Below are 20,968 nucleotides of genomic sequence, written 5' to 3'. Positions count from 1 at the left end.
TTTTGCGGGTGAAAAATTCCCCCTTCAGAAAAAAATGGCTTAATTTACAAATTGCCTGTATCAATCTCTTCATCATATGTGTACCTTCGCGAGAGAATCCGGTGTCCTTCGGTATACGGGGCTTAAAGTTGCTGTTTCTGTCGAAAGCCAGAAATACTGTGTTGTTATGGCAACAAAAGCTGGAAATATGAAAACAGCACAGATAAGCTGCATCCTGTTGTCGTGGCAACTGGAGTTGGGAAAATGATGAAAAGCGGTGGTGAAAGGATCCGTGGCGCTGTGAGCCCAACGGAAACAAAGAGACAAGTCACCTGTGTGGAGCAGGAGAGAATTAAAACCAACAGCAGCACAGAACCTTGAAACACCCGAGTTTCACTGCAGGTGTTAACAGGATGGCTTTGAGCCTCTCTAGTCTTGTCTGAGTATCTTCCAAGTAGTAACTGGTGACGTGTTTGTGCAAGTTGCTCGCTGCTCTCAGTTTACATCGCCTTCTGGGAAACTGAGAAGAGCTCGAATGCTTATAAAAAGTTGGGCGTTGAGTCCCGGAGTACATTTGCAAACCAGTCCTTCAGATGAGTGATGCCTTGCAAAGACAAAGCGTGGTTCGGAGCTTCTCTCTGAGAGCCCATCCCTCTCTGTCTGGAAGTCCCCACTAGCGAAGGTCAGCTGGGACACCGGAGCTAATGTTCTCTTGATTTAAACTTTGCTGAGCTGCAGGCAAGGTGTCTCAGAGGAATCTCAGCTCTGCAATTAACGTCTCTCAGAGCTCAAGTTTGTTGACCTATGGGGCATGGCATCAGTTTTTCTTATGTGGTAGGTTGCGAGAACAATAGGGAGAGGTCTGTGTGGCTTTTCTGTTTTCTTTTACTTCTGAGGCAAACAGACCTGCATCTGTTCATGCTATGTTGTGTTATCAGCGCTCTGATGCGGGTGGGATATGTGCATTTTTGCCTCTGAAAAATATTCAGGGAAAAAGAAAAAACACCATGAAATGTTCAGTTAGCGAATTTCACATTAGGCAAGCTCAAATAATAAAAGAACCTGCACATTTTTATACTTTTCCGTGTGGCTGCCTTCCTTTTGGTGTTTGGTTTACTGTTATTGGTCCTAAAGCCTTTATCTTAAATCTCCTTACTCCTCCTTGATCCAAGCAAAAGTTACAAACCTGAGCTTGTGTCACCAGCAGATGCTGTCTTGGAAATAGCTTTCTTGTTCCCATTCGAGTGCCATGATTTCACCACGGGAAGTATATGGGTAAGGGAGTGGATACAAAGGGTGGCAATTTTTGATCAAAAGGAAGAGCTCTCCTAAGCAGAGAGGTTAATTTTTGAGGTCAGGCTGTTTTGCAAAGGCCCTACCTGTAAGGTTCTTTAAAACCATATATTGGAAAGAAAGCCACTTTTGTTTTATTTAAAAGCAGCAATCTATGTATGCATCCAGATGGAATGTTGTCTGTGCATCAGGTTTATCCCTCCTGGTGTCTGCCTTTTTAAAAGAATTCTAACGTAATGATTTTTTTTTTTCCTCAGCGTAGCTGAGTATTGATCTGCTGCCTGGCAAACACAGAATGTGAGAAGTATCCCAGTAACACATTGTATTAATGGGGGCTAAAAGCAGTTTATATTACAGATGAGGTGGAGGAAGATGGAGTTCTGCAAGACTGGACACATACTATAAATATCCATAAAACTGACAATTTTATCTAAAAACAGTGCTGGCTGGATTTGCGTATTTTCAGCCTACTTAAACTGGAGATAATAGTTGAACACTACCTGAGCATGGGTCGCCCACACTAATGTCATTACCCTCTGCCCTTTAATGGCAGCTTTTCCTATTTAATGTTGCTGTGCTGCAGCGGAGAGCTGTGTTGTGTTCATATGTGGGCTAGAGGAAATACAATCCCGATGGCCAGAAATGTGTGTTGCTTTAAGAACAGGATTTTAAACAACCTGGAAAGCTCTTCTTACTCCAGAAGCTTCCTGGGAGTTTATCCCTTACAAACAGGCAAACACCTCCAGTTATTTTATTTGGCCTTGATCTTCGGTTAATCCTGTCTTCGAATGGCTGCATTGTGCTGCTGGCAGCCTGTAACATCCCATCCCCAGATGCTGACCCTTTGACGACAGGCTGCCATTGACTTCTGAGGGAAGGACGGGGGTAATTCTAGTGTGTAAGTGCGATCAATAGACATGTTCCAATCCCTACGTGATATTGATGCCTTCTATGATTTAAGCCAAAGTGAGAAATTGGGCAAATTAGGCTCTTAATTAGCTGAAGCACTTGCAAAACATTATTTTGATTGCCTTAATAGGGAGGTTAGAAGTATCATTTTAAGTGGCTTGTGAGACGTGGTAATTCAGAGTTAAGGCCAATCCCTTCCCTTCGTATACTCTTTGTGAGCAAGTGTGCATCACACAGGATATGTAATATAATGCGTTCATCTGAGCCTTTCTGCCTCCTACTGTCTTCTGGAGTAGAAATTTTAGAGCCAAGTTATAAACCTGTAAGTGTGTTTTATGCTGGAAATTCTTGGTGCTACCTTAACTAGATCGGTACTTCCAAAGGCCAGCGTAATCAAACAAGGCATTTGAGATATTAATGGTCTGCACTTCAGTCAAGTCAGCTGGAAAACTGAGTGGAAAAACCAGGACTGGGGTGAAAACAGGGTTCTTTCACCAGAACTGTGCTTTCCTATGAAAAAAAAAATGCAATGATTGGAAATATTTTGATTTTGTTCTAGTGGTTGACTTCATCGTTTGGCATCTACTCTTTAACTTCAAAAACGTATATTCTATTTTTGATGGTTCCATATGCTTTTTACAATCCAGATACTAATTCCTTGGGTGGAAAGTAGAAATAAGCGTCCTTTCTGCAGTTTGCTATTAGTACTCGGCATTCATATAGTACTTTGAGAATGTCAGGTGCTTCAAAGACATACCTGTTATCCTCGGAATGCTTTTGTGTGGTGTGTGCATAACATAAAAATAATCCTGAGAGATTTTCAGGAATTACACAAAATTACAGATAGGGGGGAAATCTAAGAAAACATCCATTGAATCTCTCCACCCACGTAGGATTCTTCTCTGCAGTTTTTGTGATGGAACTCCAGACCTGAAGTATAGAAGTGTCTCAAGCTGAGGAGGCTTCAACTCGTCTCTTAGAGTAGTAGGTTTTAGGGATTCTTTTTTAAACCGCATAGACGTTCAGGTTCAATGATGTTTAAACAGTATATTGCTCTTTTTGCTTTTTGTTACCGAAGTGATTTACTGTTGCTCTCTTCTCCACTCCCTGTTGTTCAGTGTTTGGTGTTTGTGTGTCAGAGCTGCGTAGTTAAGGATGCAGTCTGGTCTCTGACACCTCTCAGGCAGGGTGGTTCTGTTGTCCTTGCTGTGCTGACGTGGAACTGAGATGCTGTGTTACTCTTTACTCAAGCACATGCAGAATGCCTGTTCAAAGAATTAGATTTTGGGTCTGCTGAGTCTCAGGCTGTCTCTTTCATCCTCTTCCATTTATCTCTTGTGACATAATAAGATTTTAAATTGTTAGAAGTTCTGACAAAATCAGGCTCTGGACATGATGGAACTTAATAGCAACTGTTTCTTCTCTAACTAGACCAAGAGCATCTCCATTTTAACCCTTCAGATAGTTGTCATGCTGTAGACCTTGATGAGATTGCTTTTCGTAAGTTTGGGTAGGTCTTGGCTTTAACAACACCATCTTTGTTGCTTAAAGAAGCACGCACAAGTCTCTACTTGTTACGCTCCTGAAGGACGGGTATGGCATCTGAATCAAAGCTCTGCAGGTGCACTGCTTTAGATAAATCAGCTTCCCAGATTAAAGAGCTGTAATTATAAAAACATTAGTATTGTCTAGTTCAGATATGATCTACATGAGTTCCCTCTAGCACTTGGCAACTGAGGATCTCATACACCTTATAGCTGGGAAGTTGTCTCCTTTCTGGGGCGTGTAAGTTCTGTTGATCTTGAATCCCAGAGCTCGAACAACTCCAGTAACCACTCTTTGAGGAAAACGTTTCTTCACAAACATTTACCTAAAAGCTGTGATTTGATCCTCCCGGATCCTGTTCAGGTAAGAAAACATTTGGATAGTCTGAATATGTAATCCCTTCTCTACATACCTTATCTTTGATATTTAAGAGCAGTTAGTGAACTGGAATCTCTTGTAAAAAGTTACTGTAAGCTAGGGAGTTACCAGAAGATTAGAGAAGAGTTTGCATAATATGTGTGTTCAGGAAAATTTACGGAGCAATTATATGAAAAGTGGGAGGCTAAGGGAAAAGAAATCATTTCCAGTGGTTTGAGCTGTTTGTGCACAGCAGAGCTTGCAGAATGCACTGAGCCCACGAGCCTTAGGGTGAGTGGGAAAACCTCTGCACTGAATTCAGTGATCAACACGGGTGTAAGAAGCCCAGCACCTCCCATGTTTGGGATACAGGAAGAGTGCTGGGCTTGAACCCTGCTAGCATGTTTCAACACCTAATTTGTGAGACCCGATTGTTCTGAAGAGTTCTGCAGGAACTAGGAACATACTCTCTGCTTTCCAAAAGTGAGGAGTTGGGTTGCTTGATTCGTAGATGGTAAAAATGCTTCGAGGTCCGTTAGTAAGGTAGCTCAATGACTTTTCTTATACCAAAACAGGAACACGCCACTTCTGATAGTCACCATACGTGTGGCCTAAATGTCTGAACACAATAGAAGCTGAGAAATTGTGAGAAGTGCTGGTTCTGACAGCAACTGTGTGTTGCCCTTCACAATTCTGGTGCAGTACGTACCAGCTGGAAGAGCTGACAGCGTGTGGGCTGGTTGAATCCTGGGAGATCCTTCTCATGGTCACACTCTGAGGAGTACTGTAGTTTCCTCTTTATTTTATAACTTAATCTTCTTACTGTGGAAAAGCAGCCAAGAAGTCAGTGACGAAGAAAATCAGCATTATTTTAAGTGCAGAGAACCAGTGGTCTGGAGTATTAAGGAGGTATAAATTCTAACTCTAGTTTTTGGCTTAATTAAGACTTAGATTTAAAAGTTTTTTTTTTTTATTATTATTTTCAAATGAAAAAAAGACAAACTTTTGGAGAAACTTATAAAAGTATTAATTTGCTCTGAGCCACGCTAGTCTCTTTGGTAAGTTCATAATTAGGCAGGATTTTTTTTTAAATGGGTATTTTTGTCTCTCAGGTATATAACTGCTCCATAAATGGTAAATCTGTATTCATATGTTGAGGGTTTTTAAAGGCATATTATTTACACAATTCACTGAAATGGCTCCTCTGAAAGCTGGGTGGCTCTCTCATGTAATTACGTATTTAGCATGCTTTGTATCCACAGTTTGGATGGGGGGGGGGGGGAGAAGGAAAAAAATAAAGCCCCACAAAGAAGTACTAAAAATAATTCCTGTTCCATTTTTGTGGATTTTTTGAGGCTGTATCATGCAACTTTTTCATAGTTAAGAGCCCAATAAGATCAAGTGGTACTGAAGCTAAAAAATGAAGTATATTTGGCAAATTTTTAATTGTGGAAGTATGCAGATGGCACCGGGGGATTTATTTTCTTTATATCTATGTCATATATTTAATCAAAGGGAATACCTATCTGAACAGCAGAGAGAAAAAATATAAGATGTATATTAACTTTTATGTATATATGAGAGGTCAAAAGGATGAAAATTAGACCAAAGAAATAAACCCAAATCACTTTTGCAAGAAGCAGATTTCTGGGATTAAGTTTTGTGATGCCAACATTTGTAATGTAAATAGCAGCTGCCTTACCTAGTATATTTTATATGATGTATTGCATTCTGTGGTGACAGGAATAGTGCACATCAGACACAGTGTGAAAGGGATGTGTGTTGTATTTTTGGCATTGGCTTAGTTAAATATGTGGCCAAAAAAAGTGCAAGACGAACTGAGTGGGCACGAAGGGTTTGGGGTTTGTCCTCCTGTTTTTTGTGTTGTGTTATAAAATAATCATGAATATTAAGGCTCCTAGTAACATCTCAGCGTTTATTTGATAAAGCATTGTAAAGGATCAAAATTCCAAAGGCACACTTCCTACAGTTAGGCTTAAAAGGCATTCAGGAAACAGTACTCTGAAAGAGACTTCTTCAAGGAGAATTGTACTTCCCAGCCATCCCGTATTTGACTTTTCAAGCGATGAAATGTGGAAAGACCTGTCTCATCACTCAGGTCTGGTGTGTCTAGTTTTACTGTGTTTTCGAGTGTCCCTTTATTTTATTTGCTGTGGTTTGCGTGGTAGAATTTCTCGTACTTCTCTTCGCCTCTGGTCCCAATTTTAGTAATATTTACAAATTGTGCCCTGTTTTTGTTTCTCTTTGTACAACCCCATCCACTTCCATTGCTTATGATCAGTGGGACCAAACAGCTGAAGCCCCTTTTCTCTGTTTTTATATTCTTCATCTTCTCTTGTTGACGTGTCATATTCTGCTTGTGCTCCTTAATGAGAATATTGAATGAACAGGATCTTAATTCCCATCTCCCAGGAGAAAAAGAAATTGTATTGATTTATGTTGAGAGTTGAAAAACGTAAAGCACTGGACAGGGTGCTAGGAGAGGAATAATTCTGAGCTAGGAAAGGATTGAAATAGATATGGTTAGCAGCTGAAGTTACTGCTGTGTACAGTTGACCAAAATTAGCAACTGGGAAAAATAATGGGTTTCCTTTTTGGCTTTGCCACTAACTTGTTATGGTGTGCACAAATATATGTTACGTTGCCTGTAAATCAAAGGCATTTTACATGCACAGGTTATCACAGGGCTGAGGGCAGGGTTCAGCAATGCCTAGTAGGTTATTGCCCTTTAGTATGGAAAAAAGGGGCACAATTAAAGGCGTTCATGCTATACTACTGTCAAATTAAGACCTCCGAAGTGTTTATAAAGCAAATATCCTTAAACTAGTGTTCACTTTTTGTTGCTATTTACAGTGAGTTCAGTACATTTGTATTTTCACACCTTCTGTGCACCATAGCTGTAAAGTGTGTCAGGTCAACAACTTCAGTTTTTTCCCCATGTAGAACCACTTAGTTTTAGAGGAGAAGGTGATACATTTCTGACCTGTAACATAATTTACTAAAACTGTGTTAGTTACCTGTAGTATATTGTATTTGCTGAAGGACCAGAAGAGAACAAATTTGATCAAAAAGCAGCCTGGAATTGTAGCATATAATCTTGTAACGCAACAGGAAATAAAGTAAATAACCAATTTTTAGCAGTGGCAAAAGTTAAGCCAATGAGTGTGTACCGAGATTTGTCTTTAGGACATCAAATAATTGGAATAGAGGGTAGGCTATTAGTGGCAAAACATCTGATGTAGTAAAAAATGTTCTTGCAGTATAGTTACAAGGATAGTTGGGTAGGTTAAAATATGGCTTCCCTTCAGCTCGGTGTCACTGCCCACTCAGCTCAGCCTATTTTAATTCAAAGCAAGGCGAGCCCATTTAATCACCAGTGGAGCAGCTGGTACCAGCCTCTGTCAGGAGGATGCTGAACTTGCTTCAGACTCTGTTCTCTGCGTTTCTGTAGTGGGAAAACATATTTCAAGACTTCAGGGAACAGGACTTAGATAAAGAAATTTGTATTTTGTCAAATAATTCCTTATCTAATGCCACTTACTGTCCATTAAATATGCTTAGCTGTTATAAATTAAAAGCTTTGCGCCACTGGGTCAGGAAGGCGCGCAGACATCCGAAGTATTAATGCAATTGGGAGAAAGGAAGGTGGAGAGGCTGCTGAACCCCGGCCCAGTACTTAGCAAGCAGTATCAGCATTCCCATTTGGCTGCAGTCCAACCTCTGTGCCTCTGTATCTTTGTTTTGAAGAATCGATGTGGATTGACTGGAGTTCAGGAGAGGATTTTGTCAGTCAGCTTTCAAGTAGAGAACGCAGAGGCCAGTCCCTCGTTTGTGGAGCTGACAGTACAAAAGTGAGCATTTGACACGTGGCTTGCTCGGTGGATGGGGACAGGGGCTGTTGAGATTTTCTGAGATCAGGCTGTAAATGAAGTTGTTCTGTTGGGTCACTCATCTGATTTACACACAAGCTGTTTCTATTGAAGCACCTGAGGCCTTTTGTTCATGCTTGTGAATAAGCCTCTTTCAGTCACCAGCAGTAATTTAGAGTCTGCTTCCTTCAATAGGTAACAGGCAAGTACAGCAATGACATCTTCTCCCAGTGCGTGTGCAACTTTACACTTCTTTTTAAGCTGGGTAACAGAACTGTATCAGTAATGTGAATTTTGTTATATACCAGAGCAGATTCAGAAGTCATCTAAGGTGTTGGTAATTGTTTACTGTGTACTTCCCAGTTCTGGAATAATACTTAGCAGTGAGAGCACATGGTGAGTACCAGTGTCCTCTGCAGGTGTAGGGAGTTCGGCAGAAAAGACCTTCAATGTTTTCCTTTCTGGTGGCAATTTTAGAGGAACACAGCATTGTAATTGCCCTGGCACAATGGAGAGCCCAAGCTGCTGCTTGCAGTGACTCCATCCGACTGGAGCCATCTCTCACATCAATTTTGAGGCAACGTGAGCGAGCGTTGCTGCTGACAGAGCGGTCCTCCCTTTTCCTGCCTCTCTTTCCATGCTTTGCTCAGTACATATATTTAAAGTAACCTCTTTTATTTTGCCAAGCCTACTTCAGTGGCAATCAGGTCTTCATCTAGCTTGTCATTGCAGGACGAAAGATTGAGCGAGCCCAAGGAATGGGGCAGCCAGGGAAGAGGGACTAAGGCTGGGGCAAGCCTTTGCTAACAAGTCTTTATGCACACAAGAAAACATGGGGTAGTTATTGTGTTTTTTTCTTTTATTTGTATCATGCCTTGAATCTTAGGATGGATAATGGTAAACAGCTGATGCTCACCTAGTAAATTTGCTTTATGTCATCAGGGATACCGTGTCCCTAATCTTCTTTGTTACTGTGACATTCTTGGAGAGCGTTGACAGCCAGCTTTGATTGAAGTAAATATTAAATTGGATAAAAGGTTAACTGTAGATGTACACCTGATTTTTTTTTTTAAGGCTAATCATCACAACAGCTTTAATAACTGGAGCGATACACGTTACATTTCAAAGAAAAGATTGCTGGCACTTGGAAGGAGTTTGTATGTGGGAGTGAGTGTCTCCTGGAAGGCTAGGATGGCAGACAGGGAAGTATGGCTCGGTTCTGGTGCCTGTTACAATACTCTGGCTCTAATTTTTTGTCTCCAGGAAGGGCGTTATCTCACGTGAGAAGTAATACTATAAAGTACTCATGTTCTTGAGTTCCCGTGTCTTTGTAAGGTGAAGAGGTTTTAAAAGAGAAAATGAGGTAGGGAATTTATTTTAAGGTACCATAAACTTCTGGAAAGCACACTTGTATAGGCTTTCTACCCCAGCAATCTTTTAATACTATTTCTGGAAGAGCAGCATAAATTGTGACAAAATAACACCAAAGCATGTGGTGATGGACAGGGTTAATCTCTCTGTGGCTGTCTACGCACTGCCCAATTATAAATGTTGATGATCACCTTTCTGCTCAGAGATGGGTTTCGTTGCTCCTACATAGTAATCTAGTGCAAGATTTTCTAGCCCTCTTAAGAGCAGCAAGAAGCGGTGGCTCAAAAGGCAGCTGTCATTGCATACCCATTCCAGCTGCCCTTTCCACTCAGATTTCTTCCCATCCCCCTTAAAAAGGGGGAAAAAAAAAAAAAAAAAGACGGGAGGGTTGCAAAAAGGAAGAGTGCAAGGGTTTGAAATCTCTAGCATCTGATCTGTCACATCCTACAGTTTTCATAGCTAGCTGCCCATTTACAAGGTACTTGTTTTTCCCTGCCTTACCGGTAATTAGACAAATGCAGCAGTGCTTACGGCATGAAAAATTCTCTGGCTGGTAAAAGCAAGAGCTGTCATAATGCATCCCTAGATTTAGCAGTAGCAATTTAAAATGAATAAGCAACTCCCCGTGTTTCAGGAAGTAATGGCTGTAACTATACAAAATGGTTAGTATTTTCCTTGACTGGCTGCTTTGGCTCCTTTTTTTTTTGTATTTGTGCTTTCAATGATCAGAATTTTTATTGTAATAATTGTATTTTATTTCATGAATAACAAGGCAAGCAGAAACACAAAATCCTATAAAGTGTTACCAAGTTCCTGTTCACCTTGACCTGCAGGTTTTTCCTTCTAAACCCCGAAGTACAAAAAGCCTGTTCTTTCCCTGCCAGTATTCCATTTAAAGTTGTCATTTGCTTTTCTGCTTCCCTTGCAGAATTGCTTGCTTTGTGCTGTTTTGTGCCTGGAATGTGCTATGCATGGGGAAGAGGTCTGTTTAATTGGAAGGGAACTTTATTTTAGTGAAAAATACTTGCACATTGGTGTAGAAAATTGATCAAAAATTACTTTCCTGATCCATAATGCCTTTTTCTTGCTACTCTGACATCTGTAAAGCCTCTCTGAAGGGAAGTGTCACCAGCAGTTTGTGTTCTCTTAAAGATGTCTCAGTCTTTAAGGCCAGTTGCAGTCGTGTTGATGCCATTTTGGCTAAGCCTTGAAAGTTCCTGTAATCTGTGCCATCCTGTCTCATACAGTCCCATCTCATAGTTGTCCTTTCTCTGCAGTGCTCTATGCCCAGATCTCTGTGGCTGGGCTGCTCCAGCCTGGCGGACAGCATGCCCTCGCTGCGATGCCTGTATAACCCAGGGACTGGCGCACTCCCAGCTTTCCAGGTACTTTCTGTCTCTCCACGCTCCTTCTTTTCTCTCCATCCATGTACGTGTGCATCTGCTTCTCTACTTCGTTTGCTTTACCTTCATTTATTCTGCTCCATACTGTATGCCTCTCCTTGTCATTCAGAGCTCCTCCAGTATTTAAACCCATCTTGCATAGATTCAGGGTGGCTCAGTACTGGGGCATTTCCATTTCTTTGATTTAATATAATTATTTTGTCTAAATTGGCTTGGTACCATCATCTTTTCCATTGGCTTTCAGTTGTGTCAAAAATATAGCACTTAATTATATTTGGCAAACAGTATCCATCACACAGTCTCCAATCTGGCTATTCATCCGGTGATTCCCTTCCTATCGAAATTTTCTCGGTGCCATTTGGAGGACTGAGGGGGTGGGTTCATTGCCACGGTGATAGCTGATGCCAGGTTTGTTTCCTTCAAGTTTGTTAGCAGTAGTCTGGACACTGTGACTATAGAAAATTTTTGTACGAGTAAGCTGTCAATCAAATGGCAAGTAAAGGAACCTGGTTTACTTTGGTCTCTGCATTTGTTAGCTAAGCTTTTCTCAGTCATGAGACAGCTTTTTGCTGGACAGGGTTTGTTCAGATGCTTTAGGTGACCAGTGACTCTTAGAAAATTTAGTTACTCTTCTGTGGGTGAAGCAGCTGGTAGGTTAGAGTCTAGAAACCCAGCTAAAGCTCAGGATTGTTGCAAGCATTTTATGATGCAAGTGGGTACTAAAAGGAGCGCAGTGAAGACTGGACTGTAGAGATGTTACGTTCGTATCAGATGCTATCTCTGGGTGACTGCGTGTGAACTGCAGTGACTGAGGGACCTTAGAAGTATTTCTGGAGAGTGTGCTCATTTGAGCTCACGGTAGCATGAATGTTTATTTCAAGGTTTGTGCTGCTGGATTTGTTGACCTAACCTGTGGCAGGGAGTTTTATTCACCAGCATCTTACAAAACCAGGTATAGGCTAGAATCCTCCTGAAAATTTCTGAACCATTTTGTTGGGAGTTCATTACCTGCTTCTAAAGGATAGCATGCAAGGATAATTTTGAATTTGGCTGCCTGCTTCCAGGACTAGGAGAGTACTGTGGAAATAATCGTCTCAGTCTCAGGGGAGGCTTAAGTGTATTACATCATTTTGCTGCAACTCTTTTTGCTGAGCCAGCACTAGCACTAGCACTGATGGACTCTGGAAGGTGTCCTGCCAGGCCTCCTCTGCTAAAGCAGCAAGCTTTCAGTGGAGCTTTCCATGGGGGAGGGGGAAGAAGACTTTTTATTAGTCTAAGAGGACTCTGGAGACAACAGGCAGAATTTAGAATCCTACTTTTAATCCTGATTTGCATAATTTGACTAAATCGGATGGGCCTCATTTTTTGGGCTTTCTGCTGTTGAATAAATCTCAGATCTCTTTAAGCTCAGGTTTTAGAGAACCTTAGCAGTATATTGAAAGCAATTTATAAACTCAAATTGTGACTTCTCTCTACTTTGAATTATTTTTGATTATTCACAATAAACATATATTACAAAGGGGAAGGGGAACTTGCCCCTTTTAGCTCAAGATGTTCTCAATAATGATAGCTATGTACAGTAACTTTTCTGCTAATATGCTGCGTTGATATTTGGGGTCAAATGAGTCAGAAGCTGAACCATTTACGGTGTATTGCCTTCTTGGAAGTGGATCAGGACTTTGACATTTGCATTCCTGCAGATTTAGCAAAACATTTCCATGGGTATTTAGTGACTATGGGAATTGGGGAAGGCTGCCTTGCTTGCCATCTAAAATAGTATACTAGTAGTCTTCATAGCACTGACTCTGCCGAGGAATTCATTTAGTGCCTATTGAGAAACTAAATGCCAGTAACAGCTTCTGCAGCAATGAGTCATCCATATTTCAGCCCATTTTTTTTCAATGGGCTTTGATCCCCATTAGCTTGCATGGTCTGCAGAAAACTCCCCTCCAGGAGGCATGGCTTCTGCATTTTCCAGTGCAGTAGTCTAAATGGGAGTGGTTTGAAGCCTGCTTGAAGCTGTGATATTGAAATATTTCATCGTTCTTTAATGCTTTCTTTGGTATTGAATCTTCAGGAAAGCATTAAAGATTAATTCCTTGTACCCCAGCAAATTTTCCTCATATTTATTTTATTTTTTTCGCTAGCAAGCTTGAAGTAACTGGAGAAGCATATCAATGTTCTTTGCTTGTGGCAAAAGAGAAGGTGCCATCTGGAAGGCTACTTAGTCACTGCTGAATTTGTCTAGTTATTTACATGCTTACCTTCAGATGCTCAGACAGAAATGTGGAAACAGGCTCTTTTTGAATAGCTCAGTTAAAGCCCTGCTGACTCCTCATGGGAAACATTGGCAGATAGTCGATTTAGAGATGATTCTGTTAATATGTCAGATAACTTCATTTTTCTTCTTTGTGTGTTTTTATTATCGGAGACACTTCTGTGAAAACAGGATCTTCTGGTTCCTTAGCTCCATTTGGCAATCCTCGCACAGTGGGAAAGGTTTTAAGGCTAAACCCGGGAATGGGGGATTAAGGAGCTAGAAACAGTTGGTTTTTTAAACATCTTTTATCTCAGGGCTTGGCAACTGATAGTCTGTTGTGTAACTGAATTTCATAGAGATCATGGTGAAAGAAGGCAGCAAATTGGAACATGAACTCTGATAAGGCTTTGTGGGAGGGGGTTAAAAAGGGTGCTTAAAAAAGGAGAAAAAGGCCAGCCATTTCATTTTCAGTGTCTTGGATGTTGTAGTGTCACTCCACAAAACGACTGAAAGCTAGGTTGCAAGTAGATTCTTCAAATAATAAAAAATAAGCTTAAATAGAGTATTTTTCCTAGAAATCCATGTTCTGAAGTTTCCAGATGTGCCAACAGGTGCCTGTTTTCATGACATTTTTCTGTTGAAAATAATTACTTTTCCCTTTTTAAAATATTTTCCGTGCATGCTTACAGGGCTCAGTTTGTTATTTTTCATAGTCATAGTTCTTTGAAAATTCTGGTTTACAGTTATACCCATCAATGATGCCAAGAAAATGATTGCATTAAACATTTCAGGGTTGCAAAAGACCATAATATTTCCTTTAATTTATTTCTGTAGGCTACTGTATGAATGCAGACTCTTAAGGAGCAATTTAAAAGTCTTGTCAAAGGTTATGTATCAGGGTAATCACGGAGAGTAGTCCATCATCTCTTCATTTTTACCCAATTGATGCTGCTTACAAATATTGGCTCCACTGTAGGTTGTAAATGTTTTGGGACGAGAGTCATGCATTATTTTTTTTATTATTATTTTTTATTTTTGTCTGGAGCCTAGGCACCAGTGAAAAAGCAAAAAGTGGTCTAATCAGCTGTATTTTGCTGGATCCAAAGCTCTTATTTCTCTGTCGGGCTGTAGTAATCGAAAAGGAGAATTGACTTCCTTGTGGTGGAGGTAGCCGCCTCTTGTTGAATGAATATGGAAGTGCTTTTCTCTGGAATGCCAGAAATTCACATTTTGCCTTACTTGAAGTGAAGGCTTTGATCATAAAGAATGGCATACCAGGCTGTGTTAAGTGGACTGCCTTCTGTTGGTTTTGCAGAAGCAAAGTGTGTTCCTTGTTTGAGGCAGAAGTCTCTGTCCTGGTTGAGGAATGCATGGCCATCCTGCTGTGTTAGTCAAATTGAAGTAAACAGGAGGGTTCGTGGGGTTCTGCAGTGTGCATGTGATTTACACTGCTCCTCTTTGGACAGAGATCGCTTTTGGAGAAAGGTGAGTGTCAATGATGTAAACAGTCTGGTGTAATGGAAGCTTGTTGCACCCATGAGGAAGACATGAACTAGTTTCTCGGATTATTTTTACATCTATTTTATTTTTAATAGTTAGAAAAGGTCATTCATAATTTCCTTCAGATTGCTCATGCCTCTTACCTTAAAAGTTGGCATTTTATTGCTGAGAAATGCAGAGTAAATATTGGTAGTTAGTAGTTGTAGTAGTACTTTATTTATGGCCTTACAAGGAGGTTAAAGCCAAAGTCTTGGGGGTGGGCAAGCTGTGCATGCTCAGAAATGCGTTTGTGAGAAATGAGTTTGGAGGAAAACCTTTACTGGTAGGTGGAGTTGGGTACCTTAGTGGGGAGAGAGATGGGATGTCCAGTCAACACACCCCACCAGCCTCGAGATGTGGCCTCCCTCGACCAAGGCTGCTTTGTATTTCCCCGTTCGTGCTCTCCCAGTGGCAGTGTGAAATGTGCCCGTGGGCTGTTTACAGTGAGCCTCTAAAACAGAATGGTAATTTTGGTGGCTAATAGCCAGAGCATGTGGCTGCAGCACCCCCCGGCTGGCGGCAGGCTCTCCCCTGTTTATGATCGTAGTTAGGTGGCCCCCAACTGTTTACAAGACAGCAGAGGTGAGATCTTTGATTGACAAGTCAGAAATGCATTAGATCATTCCCTCTGCCAGTCTCTGGTTCATGCTGTTAAAAATGTCAGCCTCTCCAAGTTTGAATGGCAGCCCGAGGGCCTCAGAAGCTTTTTGTTTTCTGAGATGGAAACACAAATTGGATGTGTGCCTGAGCGCTTCATCCTGGGCTGTAATTTCATCTTTTAGCTAAGAACCACAAGGTACATGAGCAAAGCACCCTGTAAACAATAATACTGGGGAAAAAAATAAACAAGGTCGTGTTTCTGGTACGTTGATCCACCGGTGTCCTGACCTCTATCACGTTGAACATCTCCACTCTGATTGCTGTTCCCTTTGGCATTACAATGAGAGGAGAGAGACTGACACGGGAGGCAAAGATTTAAAGTTGCAGTGTTGTTGCACATTCCTTGTATTGGCTATGAAATATTGAACTGCCACAATGTGACACCTGGTTTTTTAAGCAAAGTTTCTTGTTGGAGGTGTTCGGCATTGGTTTCTCATGTTTCTCCTCATCTTACCACCTGGCAGGAGCGATTATAAAGGCATGAGAGGGGATAAGAGAAGGAGCAGAAACGAAGCCAAATTAATTGCGCAATTTTTGCACTTGGCTCCAGCCCTCATTCAGGAGCGTAATTTTAGGAAGACCAAGAGAGGTTATCTGAGGCTGGGATTTTAGATTTTAAAGAAAGTAAAGCCACTGCCCTGTTTGGTAAAAAGAGATATTTAGGGTTTAAATCTGGTGACCTTGATGTCTGGCAGCAGCGCTGCGGCTCGGCCGGGAAGCACACAGCTCACCTGGCCTCGGGACGGAGCTGCGAGGTCTCAGCTCTAGCAGCAGCAACACAGAGCCTTCCCCCCATTTAGGGGGCAAAGTGGAGACTTTTGGGGGTTGGTAGTAAATGACAATTTAGCAGTTGGGAATGGCATTTATTCTTTTGCATTTTTTTTCTGTTAGTTCCTCGAGCTAAGCGCTGAGCACTTAGTGGGAGATGCTGCCCTTGCTTAAGCCACCTTAGAGCTGAAAATCTCCTGCACTCTGGTCTGGTTTCTGCACCATGGGCTCTTCTGGGAAGCAGAGGGCAAGCTCGTCAGTGCACTGGCATTACTTTGGCTGATTTCTTCGGAGAACAGAACAAAACTCTGCCCACCAAGCCCACCCTTGTTAGGAGGCAGGGAGGTGCGCGCAGGCGGCCTGCCGACCGCCATCCAGGTACTTCTAAACCCAGCTCCAGCTCCTAAGGATCGCGAACATCTGCTTGGAGGTACTGCGGAGCTCCACAACGCGCTAATTGAATTACCCTTTTTTTTTTTTTTTTTCCTTTTTTTTTTTTTTTTTTTTCCGGAGCCGCAGCCTGCGCTAATTGAATTAGGAGCAGCCTGCGCCTGCGAGCCGCCACCTCAGCGCATGTGTGAGGCCTGGCGCGGCCTGTGCTGCTCCCCGCCGGCCCCGCCGGGTACTGCACGGCCTCACGGGCCCGGCGCTCGGGCGCTCTTGGGTGGCGTTGTTTCTTTTTTTTTTTTCCTAAATAAATTCCCAATTAACGTTTTAGTCACTCGTCATGCAAACATCGTAAGCGTCGATCTAATCGTAATAAGCGTTGATCTACTCGTAATCTTTCTCGCTTCAGGCCGAGCAAGGAGGGAGAAAGCGCGGCCAGCTGCGGTCCCCCGGTAGCAATAATAAATAGTTCGGTGTGTTCCTGCAGGAGCTAGCACGGAGCGGGCTGTAAAGCGCTCGGCATGGGCATCCTTTCGGGTTTGAGGACTCTGAGCAGTGCTTCAGAGGCAGCCAGGTTCACCAGATCAGTTTGGCTTATTTCTGCAGAACTGCCACGGAGCCAATACCACGTCAAACATAGTTTTAACTAAAAAATTAAAAAACAAAATTTTACCATGAATTTGAGGAAGTCACAAAGTACTCTGTCATCTAATACTTAAGCCAGTGCTGGTCAGAATTCAGTGACCCTTGTAAAATACAGCATACAGAGATAGTCCTAAATAACTTTAAATGCATACATGTATAGGGAGAACAAAATTAAAGATTCCTCACTGAAATCAGGTATCTAGCTGACTCCATGCAGGTTCCAGGGGGACAAACCCAAATCCTCAGAGTAAAAATACACTTGCTCTATCTTCATAAAAATACTCCTGCTTCTATTTAATTCCTAGCTTGGAGAGAGGTATTTTGTTATACTGCATGGGATGGCTTTCTTTTTATTTCTTTGTTTTTCTGGTGACTGAAAATTATTTTGTGCATAAGAAATTGTCAGACATTCTTTCTTACCTAGAGAACCCGATTACTTAGTTCCCCCCCACCCCCCCAGAAAAAATTAGCTATTCTCACTCAGCTTTTTGTTGGCTTGGTAGATCATCCTCACAAACCGTATCAGAGATAAGATGGTATTTATTTTACTTTAATGGTTGTTCCTTAGATTTTGGTACTTTTCAGATAGACCAAAATAATTAACTAGAATTCTCTGCAAACTAAGTAAAATTAGACTGTGCTTGTCAAAATACATAAACAGTACTCTGTGATGTGCATGATTCTTTATTATGTTCGTATACTTGCCCTGTGTCTGGTGATGTTTAACTGGGCTTCTAATTACTGCTGAGAACCAGCAAAGTGCTGCTATACACAGAACTTGGGGATTTTCAGTTTCAATGAAATCTCTTTAACTGCCCTCCAAATGGAAAGCATATTTATTTTTTTGGTACAAAATAGTTGTGTTGCTTTCTGAGGACAATTCCCAACTAATTTTATGCATTAAATTGGGTTTGATTTATTTACATTTGTAGTTGGTTCTCTTTGGCATTTATCAATATATATTTTATATGTATGATGTATGTATAAAATAAGCAGGTTGTCAGCCTCCTTGGGTCCCTTTCCAAATAGGCAGATTGCTTCTAGCAGGCATTGCAAATAAAATACCCAAGTAACTCGTGTTGTGCCGAAAGGTTTACTTGGGGTTCGTGTTTAGTTCTTAAATGATTGCCAGTGTAACTTGGCACCATTGTGGAATTTGCTAAATTGTGGCCGCATATAGAATGATCAGCTGTCAGGCTTTTTTCTACCTTCTACAAAAAAAAAAAAAAAAGGCAACGCTTGTGATTTATTCTCTTAAAACACAGCCTTATATCCAGCAAACAAAGGAAGCAACTCTTCGTTCAGCCAATAAAGCTGCATACGTTTTCAGTCTTTCAGCAATATGCTTTGCACTTCTATGGCATCTTCAGAGTAATAAACTGTGCAGCAACCTTTTGATGTAGGTAATAACATTTGACCTTGCAACACAGTACGTTTCCTTGTTGAAATGAGGACAACTAACACCTTGATGTTTTGGGTGGTTCTTCATTTAAAAAAAAAAAAAAAAAAAAAGGTGCACAGTTTATGATCCCTACCTGCAGTGCCTTCTTTTGGTAGATCTCAGAAGTGAAGATGGGTATGTTGCGGGGGTTGGGGTTTGCACCCACAAAAATGAAGTGCGGGTGGAGTTCAGCGCTGCCTTAAGAAGCTGTAAGTGGGAAAGAATCTATTCCATCCAGTGTATAAAGTGCTTTTAAAAACAATCTATTTCTAGAACCTAAATTGTCCTGGGACCAGCTCTTGATATAAAAATTCATAGAAACCTGTTTTTCCGAGTGTGGTAACTTCTTGCCATAGTGCTGTAGTGTTAGAATTCACATTGGCCAGGTTGTTCTGTAAATTAAACAGTGACAGCTTCCCTCGGGGGAACAGCCAATGTATTTATGATGATGTGCTGATTACACAAAATACACTGCAAGCAGAAAACAGCTGCAGAGAACAAACCTCTTAAAAGAATACAATTACAAATAGCACCCTCAGTATTTCTAGTGGTGAGAGTAAAATACAGCATGCTAATGCAGCCTTCTAGTTTGCTTCCAAAGAAGAAAAGAGAGCCGCGAAGAAGAGGCTGAAGGATGGTTGGATGCACATGCAGTGCCAATATGGAGCGGCATATAATCCCTTTCTGAAGGTGAAGGACAAGAACATACCTCAGGCCTTCTTGTTAGCTGGCCTTATTTCTTAAAATTCCTGTGACTGCAGCTCCAACAACACTGGCAAGTGGAGCATCGGGGCCCTGCAGCTTGTCCGAGGTGTGACCACTGTGGTTCCTACCCTTTGTCCTGGTTAAAAATTGAGATGTGATTAGATGAGTAATAAATAATTTGCACTACCAGTCTGAGTATTTTGAAAAAGGTCATAAGAGGTGTTGTGGAAAAAAGTCCCTGGTTTAAGGCTGATTTTTCTTCTGCTGCTAATCCTCTGCTTTGAGGGAACTTTTAGAAATAAATTACAATTGTTTTTTTCCTAGACTGCAGTGCTTCATTTTTAAAATGGTCCCTGGGTCGTGTATGTAAAGCAAGGTCTCGAGCAGGCCAATTTAGGATCCAGTTTACGATCTGACAGTAAAGCTTGAAATAAAATACTGCTGGGAAGATAGCGAGGATGGGACTGCGCTCATCAACTCAGGGCTCAAACACCTGGGAGGAACTGTGGTGCTTTGAACCTTTCTTCATCCAGGAGCAGAAAATGCAAAGTAACAGGAATTGCTTTGTGTACTGTGTCTGAATGCAAGAGAAGCTGCACTGAGGACTGCTGTAGTGGGATTTTGCACAAGGGCTTGTGAAGATTTGGAAAATGTGGTTAGCAACTGTGGGAGCTGCCATAATGTTTTGCAGCCCTCCAAAGCAAGACTGAAAATCTCCCAAAACCCCAGAAGATGAGGTTTTTAAGTCTGAGATGAGCTGTCACACTCTAATCATTAAAATGCAGTGTTTTACTTATGGCTATTTCATGGATACATGGAGGAGAATTAAGCACCAGGAATGCCCTTTCCATCTGATTTTTGAGAGTCATTGGTGGATAAGTATAATGCCTTTAAAAGTCTGGAATTTCTTGTGTTTGGTGTCTGTTATGTTCCAAGATCAGTATCAATAAATTGCATTTCATATTCTGGGGAAGAACTTGTCCATTGAAAATGAAGGGTTGCCCTTTCAATGTATAGATCTGATTTAAAAGCAGATGAAGTAACAACGTCGGCGCTCTAATTTGGGAGGGCTTGCTTAAAAAAGAAGAGTCAGGTTTTCCATCTATGGATTGCTGGCATGTACTAATAGACGGTTATTCATCTGTCTGTGTTTTCTTCAAATCGTTTTTGAGCCTCCCTGCGTTGTCCTGCTTTGCTGACATGTATCCCATGTGGCAAGAAGGAGTTTTGTATAATCACCCTGCTTTAATCAATAGAATAATTGATAAACCAGATAAGATTTAAACTGATTACCTCCCCGAGTAGAACTCCCTGAGGGCCTTGGACTCTCTTAATTTTGACATGTATGTTGTGTACCCCGTGGATGAAGTGCAGTTTGAATTATCTGTTTTTATTTGCTTAATGACGGGGAGGGTGTTAAAGTCAAATGTTTAATTAACCCAGCAATGGGCTGCGCTGTCACTTACACACACATCCAGCTGATTGAGATATCTCACCGAGAATACTGAATAGGAATGATAATGTGGCACTGAGACGGAAGATTGCTTTTTCAATCCATTTGCTGGGTCACTGCTTTGAATGTCTTATTGGATGAAAGGCATTCAGCCTGGAAAAAAAAAAATCAGCATTTAAGTACATTTTGTTTTCCTGGCCCTTCTCCACCAAGAAGTTAACTAAAACAGATATGTTGTAGGTTTAATAAGCCATTCATGTTGGAGCGAAAAGCTGCAAATAGTGGATCTCAACAGCTGATGGTCTAGAGCTGTATAATTTCCTATAGGAACAAAACGTTTGCTAGCCCCAAGGTATCTGAAGA

The 20,968-nt window shown here is 41.3% G+C and overlaps 1 protein-coding gene across 8 annotated transcripts in view; it reads left to right on the top strand.

The window, feature by feature from the left end:
- The window catches only part of BTRC (beta-transducin repeat containing E3 ubiquitin protein ligase), a 115,026-nt gene that overhangs the window by 16,819 nt on the left and 77,239 nt on the right, over positions 1-20,968 (top strand). For 4 of the 8 annotated variants that reach the window (XM_035329353.1, XM_035329355.1, XM_035329352.1 and 1 more), the window contains one exon: positions 10,622-10,729. The exons of the other annotated variants lie outside the window; for them this stretch is intronic. In XM_035329353.1, the coding sequence (XP_035185244.1) occupies positions 10,622-10,729 (108 nt within the window). The remainder of the gene's footprint in view (positions 1-10,621; positions 10,730-20,968) is intronic. 8 annotated transcript variants of the gene reach the window in all.

This window comes from Oxyura jamaicensis, chromosome 6 (assembly GCF_011077185.1).
Source record: "Oxyura jamaicensis isolate SHBP4307 breed ruddy duck chromosome 6, BPBGC_Ojam_1.0, whole genome shotgun sequence".
Classification (NCBI taxonomy): Eukaryota; Metazoa; Chordata; class Aves; order Anseriformes; family Anatidae; genus Oxyura; species Oxyura jamaicensis.
This window is presented reverse-complemented; position numbering and strand designations above follow the sequence as displayed.